The 14725-nt window shown below is 39.1% G+C and overlaps 1 protein-coding gene across 1 annotated transcript in view; it reads left to right on the top strand.

The window, feature by feature from the left end:
• Positions 1-14724, top strand: part of LOC117291325 (titin-like) — a gene marked incomplete at its 3' end in the record, with an annotated part of 251619 nt that extends 236895 nt beyond the window's left edge. Inside the window, exons 130-131 of the mRNA XM_033772967.1 lie at positions 14326-14382; positions 14552-14724. Of these exons, the coding sequence (XP_033628858.1) occupies positions 14326-14382; positions 14552-14724 (230 nt within the window). The remainder of the gene's footprint in view (positions 1-14325; positions 14383-14551) is intronic.
• Between the last annotated feature and the right edge of the window lies 1 nt (position 14725).

Raw genomic sequence — 14725 nt, 5'->3', positions numbered from 1 at the left:
CGTTTAAAACCTTGAAAGCATATTGACTTGTTATACCAAGGGTTCTTTCACGACACATTACGACACAGTGAACCCCCCTGCAGATTGTCAGTAATGGGACTAAATTAGAGAAAGCAAATGCTTACAGATAGCATGCATCAATTATGTTTCACTGTGTACCTCAGTCAGGTTCAAAATTCTGTCTATGATGTATTCTACTCGCCATGGCCCAATTTCTGCTAGGCAAAATTCTTTGCTAAGCAAGAATTGAGTGGGGTACCAATCACATCAATGGTAAATGTACAGCATTTTGGCTGGTAACCCATTTTTGCTAAGCAAGAGTTTTCTGTGCTTAGCAAGTTTTTGTGCTTACAGGGTTTATGAAATTGGGCCCATATGGTGATACAGGTAAGGAAAACAATTATGGGTACCATTGGTACTCATAAGTAGCAAGAAAGGTAGTAAGAATCATGACAGATCAATTTTGAGGCCAGATTGAAGGTACACACGTACATACATACCAGCTTGATGCATGAATGCAGGAATATTGCTTAAACATGGCCATTGTTTTTATTTTTAGGACTTGCCCGTTCTTCATATTGAAATGCTTATGTTTGCTAATGATAAATACATATAACAAAATAGCAGCAACAAGCGAGGCATGAGACTAAGTAATCATCCCTGGCCACTCTTTCTTGCCCCACCCGACCGCATTCCTTAAGTGTGTCTCACACGGGTTCTATTCCCTCATTACCCAGCGAAGAAGATTGTTGAGACTCGAACACATCCCCTACCTCCCTGCCCCGCCCCAAGACTGTTCTTCCTCTTAAGGCATGGTACCTTTGAAAACAAGAAAGTAATAAGGGCAAAATATTACTAACAAATGAAACTGTCCTGATTGCTATTTAGGAAAATATGACAGGAAAAAATTAACTCCAAAAAGGGGACAACATTTAAAAACAAACTTTTAACTGTCTTCAAGGAACATGTTGCCTTGGATCGGACGAGTTGGTCTATAAAAAGCGTTTGTTATAAAATGCATATGGTTAGAAAGATGTTTTAAAGGTTTTCCTTTTACTTTGCGAACTAACACGGTCAGCCATTTATGGGAGTCAACATAAACGGCCGACCGTGTTAGTCGACGACCTAAAAGGAAAAACCGTGCAATTTTGAGGCATGTTTGTGTGGATCATTGTATTCTACTTTTACAACATCTTTCCACCCATATGCATTTTATAACAACGGTTACAAATGCTTTTTTAAGACCGTCTCGACCAATCGAAGGCAACGTGTTCCTTTAAATGATGCAAAAATATTTAATGGCCTAACGTTTCCACCCTTGTAGAGTCTTTCTCGAAGGCAAGAATATTCTAAATGATCTTGTCCTTTTAACTGTCACACAAAGTGTACCATGTCTAAAAGAAAATGTGACCAGATCCTGAATGCCTGAGCTGCATATTTATCAAATAAAAAGCATACTAAAAAGGTCGATGACCCTGTCAAAAGGATCTGACCGAATCATAACTAAAATTAACATGCATTATACAGAGGATATCCATTTAGTGCATATTCTTTGTATGAGTTATTAATAAGCCTGCTTTGCATCGCAAATGTAGCTCGTTTTCCATTGATACAAATCATGAGGATTGATGACATACTTTAAGGTTTGCAAGCAATCTTAGGAATGCAAATAATTGTGTGAAGCATAACAGAGCTGGCAGCCTTGTGTGGGAGCAGAAGGAAAATGCAAGAGAACAACGGCATGACGCATGAAGAAAGGTTGGTGTAAGCAGTGCCCAGAAACCTCCACAATGCCCATAAATCTTACTCTCTGGATTATTCCAATAGAAGCTCAAGCCGAAATAGAACAACCAGCAGAAGTTACCGTTGAGGTGATGCAGAGTGAGCAATCCGTGGACATTGACCTGGAAACCACAACTCAAAAGGAAGCAGTTTCAATCGAAATTGTACAGGAAGGTGTTATCTCAGTTGAGGGCCTACCATCTGAAGACAAGGCAACTGTTGTGATCCGTAGTCTACCATCTCAACCCGAAACTGCTGAAGAAACTCCTGACAATCTTGTTTCTCTACCAGAAGAGGAGTTCGAAACAGCAGCTACTCTCAGAATTGCTCCTGTAAAGGAGTTGGAAACAGAAGAGCTGGAAGTGTATGAAGACTCTCGCCAGACTCTAAGACGGAAACCAGGCACAGAAGCTGTCACAGTGGAAATTGGTAAAACACCCTCTGTTATTAGAGTTGACTCGGTCGAAAGAGCACCTCTACCAGTCAGAGATCGTCTAGAATCTTATCCCGAGGAGGAGCTGTCTGAGGCATCTGTTGTAAAATTGCTTCCAGAAAGAGAACATGAAGTTGAGGAGCTGCCAGAGGAATTAGTTGATAAGACAGCAGCACAGAAGATCAAAGATGCCCCTGTTGACAAAGCTACAAAGAAAGCAGTAACCACAAGAGAAGCACCTGAGGAGGTCTCATTAGTCCAGCCCAGGAAGCCCCTTGAATCAATGACAGAGGAAGAATTAAAAGAAGCTGTATCCATTCAACTTGCTCCGGAAGATGTTTTCGAGGCTGAAGAGATTGCAGGGAAACAACCAGAAAAACTTCGTCCACAGAAGTCTATAGAAGAAGAAGTTGTTTTAGATCAGGTAGATACAGTGAGAACATCTGTTATCAGAGGACCAGCTGAAATGGCTATTGCACCCTCTCTTCCTTCAATAGATAGACTTGGGCTTGTTACTGAGGAAGAACTTGTTGAAGCAACAACAAAGGAATACATCCCAGAGGATGTTGAAGAGGCAGCAGAACTACCTGAGGAGGTCACTGTTGATGTAACTGCTGAAGAAATCCCAGAGGTATCTGTCACAGTTGGTAAAGTGTCAGAGGAAAAGCCTACCACAATTGAAGCCTTACGGCAACAAACGGAACTAACCATAGCACCAGGTCCTGATATTGATGTAGTTTATGAACGCACAGAGTACTTGGATAAGGTAGAAGAGGAAGATTTAAAAGAAGCAGCTACCCGCAAACTGAAACCTGAAAGGGAAGGGGAGGCTGAAGAATTCGTTGTTGGTGAAATTCCCAAAGTTAAGCCTGAGGAGGTTCCAGGGGAAGATTTACCTTTGGACCGGGTGTCAAAGCAAAAACCATTGCCAGTCAGAGATGCACCAGAAGTTCAAATTGCACAAACCAGACCAAAACTAGATTCTTATGAAGAAGAAGAGTTCCAGGAAGCATCAGTTATGATTGTTGCTCCAGAAGTTACTGAAGAGTATGAGGTCCTTACAACAGAAGAAACTGAGGAATACTCTCCTGATAAAGCTACAGCTGTTGTTGATAGAGCTTCCACAAAGGAGGTGCCTTTGAGAGATGCACCAGAAGAGGTCAGAATTGAAAGGATCAATGCTCGCATGGAATCTGTTGATGAAGAAGATCTCAAAGAGGCTGTTTCCATCAGTGTAGCCCCTCAGAGAGAAGAAGAAGTTGAAGTTTTAACTGGACTACAAAGACCTGAAGAAGTAACATCTGAGGAGGTTCCATCTGTCGATGTCTCTGAGGAGGTGTCCATGAAACCCACATTTATCAGAGAAGCACCAGAGCAAGTCCAGACAAGAAGACTTCTTGCTAAAATGGATTCTGTTGAGGAAGAGGAACTCAGAGAAGCTGTAACAGTTCGGGTTGCTCCTCGAAGAGAAAGAGAGGTAGATGATTGGCCAGAAGAAATAAGCCAAGAAGACATCGCACAACCTGAAGAAGATACAACAGACACAGTTTATCAGAGAAAACCTGTTGTCATTTCACATCCATATGAACCAGAGCCCGAGTACATGCAAACACGGCAGATGCTTGACGTCCTCCCAGAGGAACAACTTGAAACAGCTCTGACAGCAAGACTTGTCCCGCGGGATGAATTTAAAGCGACCACTCTCCCCACTGAAGAGGTCTCACCATTTGAAGCAACATCTAAAAAGACACCAGTTGAAGTTACTCTTGGTGTTGAGGGAAAACCCCTTGTCCGCAGTATGCCTGGTAAAGAAAAGGGCCCTGAGTTATTGGAAGAGATGGAAGGCATTGTGCTGGAAGATTTGGAGGAACAGACCGCTGTACAAGTTGTTGTTGAGAAGGAAGAGACAGTTGTGGAGCGCCCTGTGGCACCAGTCATTGTGGACAAGATTACAAATAAGGTAAATATATATCCACATTTTTATTAGCAATAACTGTTCTGACCTCTAATGAATTTATTTGACAAAAATTCTGTTTAGTTAACAATGTAATATCAACGATTCTGATGTTTTTTGAGAAACCTAATTAAATTAAATTAAATTAAATGTGTTATAAACATTTGGTTAACAAACAAAAAATTGTTTTCGAGTGTGCATTTTACAATAAAAAACAAAAGACAAATTTTTTAAATAGAAAGGAAGAACTAATAAAAGATAAGCGGTACAGATATTTACAACCATCCTACGAATGCTACGGTGACGACCAACAAACTAAAACCCACAGAACCTATAAAAGTGTTTCAATTAACAAAGTTAAAGCAGCAGTTCAGGTAATCTTTAAGAACTATAAAAAGATAAGCGGGACAGATATTTACAACCATCCTACGAATGCTACGGTGACGACCAACAAAATAAAACCCACAGAACCTATAAAAGTGTTTCAATTAACAAAGTTAAAGCAGCAGTTCAGGTAATCTTTGAGAATCCTAATTATATTAATAATGATGTTTTTGTTTTAGAATGTGAAGACTGGCAAACCTGTTAAATTCACGTGTACTGTGACTGGCACGCCAACGCCTAAAATACACTGGTTCCAGTAAGTATACTTCTTGCATTAGATTTATATATAAGTTGAAGTCGTATTTTTTTTTGTATGCTATAAAAAGGTCTGACAAAATGTGTTTTTGAATTTAACTCTATATGTTCTAATTTTTGAAAACGGGTACCTTTGCAATATGCAAATTACTGTCGAGTTTTATGTGAAAATTACCTTGCCGCAATGTCATATGAAGATAAGGAATTGATTATAATTGCAGGACGACGTGTGTTTGTTTTGGGGGTTTTTTTTCTTCTTTTATTTTTTGGGGGGAGGGGTGGCAATACATACAGTAGTTTTTTATTTTGTAAATTTTTCTTGGCAATTAAGGAGGATTTTTTACTAAATTGTATACCACAAAAAATTTGTTGACTTATCTTATATAGCACCAAGGTGGTGTTTTCTTATTAAACAACTGGCCAGGTGAGATGTATACCCCTTTTAACTTTAAACCTTTTGAACGTTAATAATTTTCTCACCTTTGATTCTTGCAGTGACAAGGAGCTCCTAGAGTCCTCAGTCAGGTTTGTACAGACCTTTGAGGAGGATGTAGCTACCCTTGAGATCCAACAACCAAAGGCCAGAGACACTGGAGAATATAAGTGTGTGGTGATCAACACTGCTGGGGAAGACATCTGCACTGCTCAGCTTTCTGTTACAGGTACAGAACTTTGGATTCTGCGGAAGAAGTTTTCCCCTGTGAAAACTGCTCTCGTAAACTATTTGAATTCTGACTGAACTAACATAATCTGATACTGCTGAATCGGGCATGATATTCTTCCTTACTTTAGTCGGATTTTCCAACTTTTGTTTGCCTGAAAGTTGGGATAAAACGGGATCAAATAGCCTACATTATGTGCAGATGTTGGTCAGCCCTTGTATTCAATATATCATTTTTCTACTAGTAACATTTTTGTTCCACATCAAACGAGGTACATTTCTTGTCCAACATTGGAAAAGTTATTCAACCTGTGTTTTTTTTTTTAACTTTGTATACTAATGCACTTCAATTTTCTGTATTCCGGTCAAAATGGCTTGTTGTAACTGTTTATTTACTTATTTTTTTCCGCAGAAGTGAAACGAGCTCCTACGTTCGTTCAGAAGCCTGAAGTTGCTGAGACCCCAGAAAGTAAGTCTCCTTGTTACTTTCCTTTTATAAGAAAAAAACAGCCAACGTTCAAAATTCTGACTTACATTTGCAACTCAAAAATAAATAAATAAATAAATAAAATAAAATATATAAATAAAATACTTTTTCACTCAACAGCGACAGATGCAGTTTTCAAGTGCAAGGTTGATGGTTTCCCACAGCCTACCATCACTTGGAACAAGGGTTGGAAACAGGTAAAAACTGGAGGGCGCTTTACTGTGTCTTATGATGAAGCAACAGAAGAGAGTGTCCTCACCATCAAAGATTCCACACAAGCTGATGCTGGCAAGTATACATGTTTCCTCAAGAGCCCTCTAGGTGAAGAAAATGCCGCAGTGAGTCTTAAGATTGCACCTAAGCCCAAAGAAAAACCCAAGGAGGAGGTTGCAGAACAAGCCACAGTCGAGAAGTTGGAAGAGGTTGAAGTTCTCACTGAGGTCACAAAGCCTGAAGAGGCCAGACCTGAAGTTGTTCCAGTTGAAGGTCCAGAGGAAACCATACCTGAAAAGAAACCCTCTGTTAAAGAGGCACCAGAGGAGGTGACGAAGGTACTTAAGCCACAGGTGTCCCTAGAAGCTGTTTCTGAAGAACAACTAGAAAAAGCAGCCCTTGCTAAGGTCGTGCCTGAGACAGAAGAGCAAGTTGAAGTTCTTATTGAGACTACACAACCAGAGGAGGTGGAAGTTGTAACAGTTGAGGGGGTGCTCGAAAAAGTTATCCCTGAGAAGAAGCCAGCTTTGATTGCTGCCCCTGAAGAGCAAGTGACGTTAGAAGTGAAGACACAAGTAGCAATGGAAGCCGTCACAGAAGAGCAGCTTGAGACAGCAACAGTGTCAAAGGTCACTCCTCGGAAGGAGGAAGAAGTTGAGGTTCTTGCTGAGATTGAAAAGCCAGAAGAAGTCACTCCGGCTGTTGTTTCTGTTGAAGAAGCTCCAGAGGAGGTATTGCCCAGGAAGAAGCCAACTCTCATCACTATGGATGTTGAAGAAGCAGTTACTAAAGTTCCGAAAGCTCAGGTCGCACTGGAAGCAGTTACAGAGGAAAAGCTTGAAACTGCGGTTACGGCAAAAGTCAAACCTCGTGCAGAAGAGCATGTTGAAGTCTTGGCTCAGTTCAAGAAACCAGCTGAAATTGCGGAAATGCCAATCGAAGAGGCTCCACAGGAAACCATCGCAGAAAAGAAACCTTCTGTAATATCTGCTGAAGACATAGTCACCATCGCACCAGTAGTTCAAGAAGTATTGGAATCCCTTCCAGAGGAGCAGCTGGAGGTGGCTGTTACTAAAGTCGCTCCACAGCCTGAAGACGAGGCAGATGTACTCCTGATTGGAGAGAAGATCACTCCAGTCGAAGCCAAACCTGAACAAGGTCCCAGTGAAGTCATTCTAGATGTGTCGGAGCAGAAAGCAGTCACCATCAGAGGTATTTCTGGGAAAGACATCGTCACAACAGTGATGGAGGAAATGCAGGAGATTCCTGAAGAACAGATTGAAAGACTAACAGCTGCCGAGGTTGTGTTGGAGGTAGAAGAAACAGTGGAAGAGGTTCCCTTGGCACCTGTGTTTACCGCCACCATCAAGAATAAGGTAACACTCCTTTTTTTTATTAAATGAAATTGTAGTTGCAGTGTATGATACCCTCATTAAACATAACAATTTTTACTTTTAACTGCTTAAGGTTGGTGATGAGGGCTGAATTTAATGGAGCTCCTTCAAAACAAATTTGTGCTCTATTACAAGCTTAAGGTTACCAGCCAAACTACCACGTCACTCTCATGATTTGTGACTGGTATCCTGAAAATTTCTGCTCAGCACAACATCTTGAAACATTTTTCTGCTTTAAAAACAGTTCTATGCATTAATTGTTATACATAAATAAGGAAATGTTCCATCTTGTTATATCTTAATTTTCTTTTGTACTTTTTGTATTTCACAGAATGTGAAAGAAGGTAAACCTGTGACATTCACATGCTCTGTAACAGGAACACCAAAGCCAGAAGTCAAGTGGTTCCGGTAAGTTTGTATAATGTGTAAAACTGTTAGTTTCGGATTCACACAACCGTGAATTTTATTACCCTCGGAACCGAAAATCTTCAAATGTTTGCCATCATTTTGTTTTCCTTCTAAGTGTGTGTGTTTTAACTTCTAACATGTCATCATTCATTTGGTTCAAAGATTATCTTGAGTGAAAATACTATAGGAATACCAACTTTGAAACAAAACACGTTGAAAGTATATCAATTTTGGTTTTTCACCCTTACACTTATACGTGTGTAATACTTAGTACTTTCTCGGTTTCTGCGAGAAAAATTACAGGCATATCACTCCGGTGGGATTCGAACCCACAACCTTTGCATCTCTAGCGCAGTGTCTTACCAACTAAACCACCGAGATTACCCTGTAGCTAGATGCAGTTTGAAATCTGTAACTTTAAAGTAATCTCATGGTTATTTTTTGTTTTCAATCCACAGCAATGAAGTAGAGCTACACACTTCTAAGAATATTGTAGAAACTTTTGCCGATGATGTCGCCACACTTGAGATACTTCACACCAAGCCCAAAGACACTGGGGAATACACATGCGTTGTGATCAACCAAGCTGGTGAAGATGTCTGTAAGGCCAAATTAACCGTGACAGGTGAGTCTAACCATCCTGTGTCTTTTATAGGAAAATTCAATGACTACTGATTTGGTACCATTTCATATTTTACGGAGAATTAATTTCTGATGTGCTTTGTGTTGTTCAATGAATATTATTGAAGATATGAAATCCTCAATCAGACAAATGTCAAAGTATTCTTGTCACTCATTGGACAATTTTATTCCAAACAGCAGAAAAACCTTATTCTAGATAAAGTGTCGCCAATTTGAGATTAAAAATTAGCATGACATTTAGCATCTTTCCCCAATAGACTTTATGAATTGGCGTCACCCCACTGCCATGTGAGAGGTAAAACGATTATAAAACAATTGACAAACGCAGTTTTAGTGAAATCCTAAACCAATGCTCTGCATACTCATACAATTTTAAAATGTGTTTTTCTCCAGAGGTGAAAAGAGCCCCAACTTTCACAGAAAAACCAGATGTACCAGATACCCCAGAAGGTGAGACTTATTGATAATGTGTGAAGATGTTTTTCAACTTTATGAATGGATTTGTGTTGTATGCACAGCAAGTAAAAGAAAATATCAGTTAATTACGAAATAGTTCAAATGGAAAGTGTTAATTTGCTGGAGAAACACAATAACACAATTTATAAAAAATGGCATCCCTCAATTTAATAATTGAGTTTATTTGTGCGGATAAATTTTGAAAAATATGAAGTGCCACTAACAATGAAATAATTATAATTTGTTTTCTTATTAAGGTACTGAAGCTGTTTTCCGTGCTAAAGTCGAAGGCTTTCCCAAGCCTACTATTACTTGGAACAAAGGCTGGAAACAGATTACAAAGGGAGAACGCTTCACAATCACGTACGATGAAGACACAGAGGAAAGTGTTCTTACCGTCAAAGACGTTACAGCCTCAGATGCTGGCAAGTACACTTGCTACCTCAAGAACCCTCTTGGTCAAGAAAGTTCAACTGTCAGCTTAAAGGTAACACCTAAGCCAAAAGAGGAAGTTGCTATTGAAGTGCCAATGGAGAAACTTGAGGAAGTTGAAGTTCTTCCAGAGATCTCTAAACCAGAAGAGGAGAAACCAAAAGTGGTCCCTGTTGAAGTTCCTGAGGAAGCTGCTCCAGAAAAGAAGCCAACTTTGATTGAGGCTCCTGAAGAAGTTGTCCAAGCTCCTAAGAAATTAGTTGCTTTAGAAGGAGTAACGGAAGAGCAGCTTGAGACTGCAGAAGTCACTGAGTATGTGCCTGTCCAAGAAGAGGAGGTAGAAGTTCTTTCTGAAATCACAAAGCCTGAAGAAGTCACTCCTGAAGTTGCTCCTCTTAAAGAGCTTCCAGAAGAGATCACTTTGAAGAAGAAACCAGCTTTCATCATGGCTACAGAAGAAGAAGTCACTCTTGTACCAAAAACTAAAGTAGCACTTACGGATGTAACAGAGGAACAACTCGAAACAGCTGTGACAGCCAAAGTACAACCACGGCCAGAAGAGCAAGTTGAAGTGCTTGCTGCAATCAAGAAACCACAAGAAGCAGTACCTGAAGTGGAAGAAGTTCTTGAGGAAGCTGCTCCAGAAAAGAAGCCAACTGTGATTGAGGCTCTTGAAGATGTTGCGCTAGCTCCCAAAACACTGGTTCCTCTAGAAGGCGTAACCGAAGAGCAGCTTGAGATTGCTGAGGTCACGGAGTATGTCCCAGTCCCAGAGGAGGAGATACAAGTTCTTTCTGAAATCACTAAGCCTGAAGAAGTCACTCCTGAAGAGGCTCCGCTTGAAGAAATTCCAGAAGAGATCACTTTGAAGAAGAAACCAGCTTTCATAATGGCTACAGAAGAAGAAGTCACTCTTGTACCAAAAACTAAAGTAGCACTTACGGATGTAACAGAGGAACAACTCGAAACAGCTGTGACAGCCAAAGTACAACCACGGCCAGAAGAGCAAGTTGAAGTGCTTGCTGCAATCAAGAAACCACAAGAAGCAGTACCTGAAGTGGAAGAAGTTCTTGAGGAAGCTGCTCCAGAAAAGAAGCCAACTGTGATTGAGGCTCTTGAAGAAGTTGCGCTAGCTCCCAAAGAACTGGTTCCTCTAGAAGGCGTAACCGAAGAGCAGCTTGAGATTGCTGAGGTCACGGAGTATGTCCCAGTCCCAGAGGAGGAGGTACAAATTCTTTCTGAAATCACTAAGCCTGAAGAAGTCACTCCTGAAGAGGCTCCGCTTGAAGAATTTCCAGAAGAGATCACTTTGAAGAAGAAACCAGCTTTCATAATGGCTACAGAAGAAGAAGTCACTCTTGTACCAAAAGCTAAAGTAGCACTCAAGGATGTAACAGAGGAACAGCTTGAAACAGCTGTGACAGCAAAAGTGCAACAAAGACCAGAAGAGCAAGTTGAAGTGCTTGCTTCAATCAAGAAACCAAGAGAAGCAGTACCTCACGTAGCAGAAGCTCTTGAGGAAGTCAAACCAGAGCAGAAACCTTCTGTAGTTTTTGCCACGGAGGAAGTGGTTGCTGAAATACCTTTGGCCAAAGAGGCAATGGAGATAGTTCCTGAAGAAGAATTTGAAACTGCGATCACCAAAGTAGCCCCACAGCCAGAAGATGAAGCAGATGTCCTTCTCACTGTGGAGAAAATCTCGCCAGTGGAAGCTACACCATCTGAAGTGGTTCTTGATGTATCTGAGGTGAAGCCGGTGACAATAAGAGGCATGCCTGAGAAGGAAGACCTGGAACTTCTTGAGGCAGAAACTCTCCCTGAGGAGGAGGTTAAGAAAGTAGAAGCAGTCGAGGTGGTTGTGGAAGAAGAGCAAAAGGTAGAGGAGATACCAATTGCACCGGTTATCACAGATAAATTCAAAAACAAGGTGAGTTTGTGTAATTATCTTGGCTGCTGTTCTTTTATGATTTATTTAAATACTATTCAATAAAATGTCACTGGTTAATGCTAAAGAGTTTTATTTATCATAACAAAAATTGTTTTTACAAAACATTTGATTTAGATCACCAATGAGTTTTTGTTTTTAAATTCTGTGATATTGCAACACATTTATTTACTTTTTGTAGAGCACCAAAGAGGGCAAACCAGTCAAGTTTACCTGCACAGTGTCTGGAACTCCAAAGCCAGAGGTTAAATGGTTCTTGTAAGTATATTTTTTTATTTATTTCCTGAGTTTATAATTTTTTATACAGAGTAATTATTGTATTTGTCTCAATGGCGTGTATTGAACTGATTTTGTAACATTGTTAGCAGTTGGCCTTTTTAAGGGAATGTTTTCATCATCATTTCTTATCCCAGTGAGTGATTGTTTAAACTATGATTATTTTAAAAGTTCTTCGGCTTCTTAAATTTAGTAGCTGGGGGAGAACCTCCACCAATATGCAGTTCATGAACCATGTTGTTATAAAATGATCACAAAAGTACCTTCTTATTGTTGTTACCAACTGGGCCCAGTTTTATATAGCTGCTTAACCAGAAAATAGACCTAATGCTTAAAAATGCTTGCTTAGCAATAATGAGCAGGATACCAGTCACAAATCGTTCATGTGGCATGGTATTTGGCTTGTAACCTTATTCTGGTAAGCATAATATTGTTTTGCTTGGCTTAAGCAGCTCTATAAAATTGGGCCGTGGTTGATGGATCATTTATAAGTCGTATAACTGATGGATATGCAACTTGTATTAAAAATCTTTTTGCCGCAACTAATCTTTGTGCCACTGAATGCAACTTAGAGAAGAGAGATGGTGTATAAACCTATAGCTTTTTGATGGTGTTGATGTACAGCGTCTGCAAAATTCCTCAAAATACAACACCAAGGATGTTTGGTAGCTTCACATTCCAGACTAAGAGGAGACCCGTGTCTTTATACTAAATCACAATATATGCAAACTTAATTCTACCATCAGAAACAAAGAATTACTGGAAGCCTCCACCCATTACATCCAGACAGTGGAAGAAGACACTGCCACTCTAGTTATTGAGCGGCCGAAACCTAAAGACACTGGGGAGTATAAGTGTGTGATCATTAACACGGCTGGTGAAGATATCTGTACCGCTAAGTTAACAGTGCAAGGTAACAATTCAGATTCAATAAGATTGGGAATTTCAATTTTTAAACTCGGCTGATATCTATGTAATGTTTGACTTCCGATTTTTATGCTCTTGGAAAAATCTGAAAATTTGTGATTTCATAGCCTAAAATGTCTATTAGACCTAGCCTACACCATGTGGACATGTACATGAAGGTCAGCCCTGGTTCGCAATAAAATATTCCTACTTTTTTTCAAGGACCAAATGTCATTCCTGTTGTAAAGAAAGTCTCTTCAACACTGTACATTGGAAAATGGATTGCAGTATAGTATAGATTCTATAGTGTATTTCTTAATATAATTTTATTAATAAAATATTTATTTATTTATTTTAACGGACATTTTGTAGTTGCAGTGTTAGGTGAGAAGCAGTGTAATCATGTTTTACAAATTATACCCATATTCTTAAACACATATCATTTGATGAAGTATTCCACAACATTCAGCAAGTTTGAAGTAAACATGGTGCATTGTGAACCTTTATTTGAATCAGTCATGGTTTATGGAAGTGACCTGGATTAAAGTTAGTATTTTTTTAAAGCAAGTTCATTCCTCTCAAATGAAACACACTCGCTTAAAACCTTTACCGTTTTCTTGTTTTCTTTTACTATTCATGTAAAACATTTCAAAGATAATATCAAGTGTGACTTGTAACAATCTTTCAGTAAATGTCAAATCATTGTTAAACATAAATTGTAAAAAATGTATTGTAGCTTCACTTAAAAAAATGTATTGTAGGCTAACGGTTTAATAAACTACAATTTTTGCATAACCCAGCATGAGTAAAATTTGTATCACCTTCCCCTAAAAATGTTTCTCAACTTTCTTGTCTTAGTAAGACAAACAAACCCCTTCCTTTATCATCTGGTTGTTATTCTCAAGTTAATCTGTATGGATTGGATGTGTCTGTTTGGGGCATCCAGTTTATCTTAATGCTTACAATGTTAAAATAAGTTACTGCTTCAAATATATACATCATGATGTATGTATTCATAAGTGGAAAAAACAAATTTCTGGAATGGTCAGACGCAAATTTACCATACTCAGGTATGGTAATGCTAATAAACCGAAACATAACTAGATAATGGCACATGAAGTGTTACTGCAAGCTGATTCCAATGGACTAAACAATTTCAACAATGAACCGAGAAGTGATCTTTGAAAAGTGCATAGCATTTTTCTGATTGTTCTGACACATGTTGTGGTGACATCATTATCTTTGTGGTGTTTGAACCAGGTGCTCTCCTTGTATCCATTTGTAACCAGTGTGTTTTGAGTTTGTAAAATGGAACGGCATAATGAAAATGATTTCAAAGGAGTAAAGGCTATAAGAATCACTGGTTTGAAGCAGTTGGTCAAAAGTTCATCTGACACTGTGAGGGTGAATAAATCAAATAAATTAAAAGAAATTGACAAATAAACAACCAGTTTAAACAAAATGAACTGTTATTGTATATTTGAAATCTGGACTAGGTTCTTAACACCAGTAGAACCCTTCAAGTCAGAATGATTTTGATCCTAATACAACACTAAAATGTAATCAACAAAAATTCAAAACATACACTAGGGAAATGGTCATGTTGCTTGCAATTATTTGTTTGTTTGTATTCATATGAAGGAGAATTTATCATCACAACGATTTGACTTTAAATTTGACTCTTTCACACAATACAGAGGTCAAAAGAGCACCCTCCTTCATTGAAAAACCAGAAGTGGAGGAAACACCGGAAGGTAATGAGAAAATGTTTCTATGCTTTGTACTTTTAGGCAGCAACAATCTCAAATATCAAGCAGCGGTACATTTTGAAAAAGTATTCTTTTTTCCTTGGCAGCCAAGAAATTTTATTCACGAAGCACTAACCAAATTGTACTTTATTTATTTTTTTTTTACTTTAAAAAGGAACTGAGGCCACATTCCGCTCAAAGGTGGATGGATTCCCCAAGCCCACTATTACCTGGAACAAGGGATGGAAGCAGATCAAAGCTGAAGGGAGATTCACCATCAGCTATGACGAAGACACAGAAGAGAGCGTCCTGACAATTAAAGACACCACGCCTACAGATGCTGGAAAGT

Source organism: Asterias rubens, chromosome 6 (genome assembly GCF_902459465.1).
Source record: "Asterias rubens chromosome 6, eAstRub1.3, whole genome shotgun sequence".
Lineage (NCBI taxonomy): Eukaryota > Metazoa > Echinodermata > Asteroidea > Forcipulatida > Asteriidae > Asterias > Asterias rubens.
This window is presented reverse-complemented; position numbering and strand designations above follow the sequence as displayed.